This window comes from Gastrolobium bilobum, unplaced genomic scaffold, assembly GCF_033153095.1.
Source record: "Gastrolobium bilobum isolate Gb01-03AN ecotype WA unplaced genomic scaffold, APGP_CSIRO_Gbil_v1 utg7984, whole genome shotgun sequence".
Lineage (NCBI taxonomy): Eukaryota > Viridiplantae > Streptophyta > Magnoliopsida > Fabales > Fabaceae > Gastrolobium > Gastrolobium bilobum.
The window spans coordinates 1-3913 of NW_026896939.1; the positions used below are offsets into that span (position 1 = coordinate 1).

A 3913-nucleotide genomic window follows, 5' to 3' on the forward strand; every position below is an offset into this window, starting at 1 on the left:
GGAAAAGTTTCCTTAATGGCTTGCTCAACTACTATTTCATCTTGCTGCCCTTCATTAAGCCTAGACAAGTGATCAGCCACTTGATTTTCAGTTCCTTTCCTATCCTTAATTTCCATATCAAACTCTTGAAGGAGAAGAACCCATCTAATCAACCTAGGCTTGAAATCTTTCTTTTCCACCAAATATTTTATGGCAGAATGATCAGTATACACAATGACCTTGGTGCCTACCAAATAGGATCTAAACTTGTCAAAGGCAAACACCACAGCCAAAAGTTCTTTTTCAGTCACAGTATAGTTCAATTGGGCTCCATTTAAGGTTCGACTGGCATAGGATATAGAGTGGAAAACTCTATTTTTTCTTTGTCCTAAAACAGTCCCCACTGCCCAATCACTTGTATCACACATTAACTCAAAGGGTAGTGACCAGTCAGGGCCTATTATGATGGGAGCAGAAATTAATTTCTGCTTTAGCTCCTCAAAGGCTTTATGACAAGCCTCATCAAAATGAAAAGGGGTGTTAATTTCCAGCAAATGACTAAGAGGCTTAGAGGTTTTGGAAAAATCTTTTATAAATATCCTATAAAAGCCAGCATGCCCAAGGAAAGACCTTATCCCCTTTATCAACCTCTAACCCAGCCTTGGATATCCTATGTCCTAATACAATGCCTTCTTTCACCATAAAATGGCACTTCTCCTAATTTAGGACTAGATTGGTCTCCTCACATCTCTCAAGGACTTTTCCCAAATTTCTTAGACACTCTTCATAAGAGTCCCCAAAGACACTGAAGTCATCCATGAAGACTTCCACAAACTGTTCTATCATGTCAGTAAAAATGGCCATCATGCACCTTTGAAAGGTGGCTGGTGCATTGCACAGCCCAAAGGGCATTCTCCTAAAGGCAAAGATGACATAGGGACAAGTAAAAGTGGTCTTTGGCTGGTCCTCGGGGGCTAAGGCTATTTGATTGTACCGTGAATAGCCATCTAGAAAATAGTAATATTCCTTACTAGCTAATCTATCTAGCATTTGGTCAATGAAAGGCAAGGGGAGATGGTATTTCCTAGTGGCTTTGTTGAGTTTTCTGTAGTCCATACAGATCCTCCAACCAAGTGACAGTTCTAGTGGGTATTAATTCTTTTTTTTCATTTTCCACAACAGTGATCCCACCCTTTTTTGGGACACACTGTACTGGGCTAACCCAGTATGATCCCAGCATCCAGCCACTTAATAATTTCTTTTTTTACTACCTCCTTCATGATTGGGTTAAGCCTTCTTTGCTGCTCTCTAGAGCTGCTGGTTGGGTCAGTAAAAAGGATTTTATGTGTGCAATAGGAAGGGTTAATTCCTTTTATGTCTGCCCAAGACCAACCTATAGCCCTCTTAAATTTTTTTAAAACAGTCAGCAACTGTTCTTCCTCTAACACAGTGAGCAGATTGGATACTATAACAGGCAAGGTGTCTTTTTCGCCTAAGTAAGCATACCTAAGGTGATTAGGCAGAGGCTTGAGTTCTAATACAGGTGGCTCTTCAATTGAGGGTTTAGGAAGTTTTAACCCTCTCTTTGCTAATTCCAAGGACTCAAAATTTTTATTTTTCCAAACCATATCAGTTCTGGAATTTAACCACTTAACTACTTCCTTGGAATCAGTTTGACTGATTTCTAGACCCTCGAAACCAGAATTTTGTAAAGAGTCTAATGAAGACTCATGCAAAAATTTATCTTTGACCACATAGTCAATGATATCCATCCTAGAACACTTCTCTATATCCCTTGGATATTTCATGGCTTTCAAGATATTAAACTTGACTTGCTCTCCATTCACATTCATTGCTAACTCCCCCTCTTTTACATCTATGACAACCCCACCAGTGGCTAAGAAAGCCCTTCCCAAATTAATTGGAACCTCTCAGTCTTCCTCATTGTTTAAGATTATAAAACCAGCTGGGAGAATAAACTTATCTACCTTCACCAAGACATTCTCTACTTTCCCTTCAGGATAAACTAGGGACCTATCAGCCAACTGCAAGGTGACAGTGGTAGGATTTGGCTCTCCTACCTTTAGTTTTTTGTACACACTCAGAGGCATTAAATTGATACTAGCACCTAAATCACACAAAGCTCTTCCTATGTAATGGTCTCCTATGGTACATGGGATTGTAAAACTTCCTGGGTCTCCTAGTTTAGGAGGTATCTTACTAAGCAGATATTGACTGCTCTCTTGTGTAAGAGCAACAGTCTCAAACTCTTCTAGTCTCCTTTTTCTTGAAAGAATTTCTTTCATGAATTTCACATAAGTGGGCATTTGTTCCAATGCATCCACAAATGGAATGTTGACATGCAACTGTTTTAGGAGGTCTAAAAATTTCCTAAACTGATTATCTTGTTTCTGTTTTTGTAACCTTTGAGGAAAAGGTGGTGGGGGTCTATTTTTGACAACTGGTGTCTCAACATTTGACTTGGTTGCTTGACCCTTTGGCATGGACTTCTCCATGGAAATATTCGTTAAAGGCTCATCTATAGGGGTCTGATTGTCAGATTCAACCAAAATGGGCAAGGTGTCACTATGCGCAGCCCCTTGGGGGCTGTCATGAACAACAGAATTCTGAACAGGTTCAAAATTTGCATCTTTTTCTTTTTGCATGTTCTCCTCTTCTCTTTTTTTTATTGTGGAGATTTACAGATCTTCCATTTCTGAGCTCTATCATATTGCATTGCTCTTTATTTCTCCTAGGCTCTTCAGTGTTACTAGGCAGGGTACCAGGGGGTCTGGTATTCATAGTGTTTGCTAAATGGCCTAGTTGAGATTCTATATTCCTCAAAGATGCAGGAATACTTTGGATAACAGCTTCCAAACTGTTCTGCTTAGTCTCATTCTTAACCAAATATTCCCTTAACAAAGCTTCTAAGGAAGAAGGTGGAGCAATAGGCATCTCACTAGGTTGAACAACAGCTTGCTGCCTTGAAGTTTGTTGGTAGTTCTGGGGTGGGAAAATGCATTTTGGTTTGGGCATTAGAGGGGCCAGCTTGCTGCCCTTGCCCTTGGAAATATTGAGGCTGTTGGTTCTGCCTCCATCCTTGATTAAAATTAGTGGAAAAATTATTTTGGTTCCTATTTTGGTTCCCCACATAATACACAGATTCTGGGTTGGATGGGCAGCTACCAAACAAATGGGGCCCACCACAGCAAACACAAGTTTCACCTGTGTTCACTGCATTGACTTGAGGTTGGGTCACTGGCACTTGTGGTGTAGGTATTGGAACTTGAGGCTGAGACAATTTTACCTCAATGGCTTGTCCTTGGGATCTCACCAAAGTGGACAGTGCATCAAACTTGGCTGAAAAGGCTGTTACAAGATCTATTTCATGTAAACCAGCCACTCTCCTAGACTGATTTCTCTCTTCAGGCCATTGGGCATAATTTTGAGTCATTTGTTCTAACAACTCATGGGCTTGGTTGAAGGACATGGTCATAAACATGCCATTAGCAGCAGAATTTGCTAAGGCTCTGTTTTGAGTATTCAGTCCATTGTACAGGGTCTGTAACACTGCCCAAGAGGGTAAACCATTGTTGAGGCATTGCTTAAGAAGGAGTTTGTACCTCTCCCACACATCCACTAAGGTCTCACCATCCTTCTGTATGAAGTTGGTGATATCACATCTAGTTTGCACTTTCTTGTTAGATGGGAAAAATTTCATGATAAATTTTTCAGCTAGTGTGTGCCAATTAGTTATGGAGTTGGATGGAAGGGAGTTCAACCACTCTTTGGCTTTATCAGCCAGTGAGTGAGGGAAGAGCTTTAACCTCAGCATATTATCTGAGATGTTAGGATTCCTAAAAGTGTTGGGCACTTCTATAAAATTCCTAAGGTCTTTGTGTGGGTCTTCCATCAACAGACCATGGAACTGCCC

At 40.6% G+C, this 3913-nt stretch overlaps 1 protein-coding gene and 1 non-coding gene across 2 annotated transcripts; one reads left to right on the forward strand and one right to left on the reverse strand.

Annotated features, from left to right (window-relative positions):
• Positions 1 to 1910: 1910 nt before the first annotated feature.
• Positions 1911 to 2934, reverse strand: LOC133302863 (uncharacterized). Its single transcript, XM_061502680.1, has 2 exons — positions 2683 to 2934; positions 1911 to 2606 (listed from the first exon to the last, which is right to left on the reverse strand). The coding sequence occupies exons 1-2, from the start codon at positions 2932 to 2934 to the stop codon at positions 1911 to 1913; spliced, it is 948 nt and encodes a 315-aa protein (XP_061358664.1).
• Positions 2935 to 3563: 629 nt separating this feature from the next.
• Positions 3564 to 3669, forward strand: LOC133302865 (small nucleolar RNA R71). The gene has a single exon (XR_009750395.1). It is a non-coding gene; the product is annotated as a small nucleolar RNA R71 (small nucleolar RNA).
• The last annotated feature ends 244 nt before the right edge of the window (positions 3670 to 3913 follow it).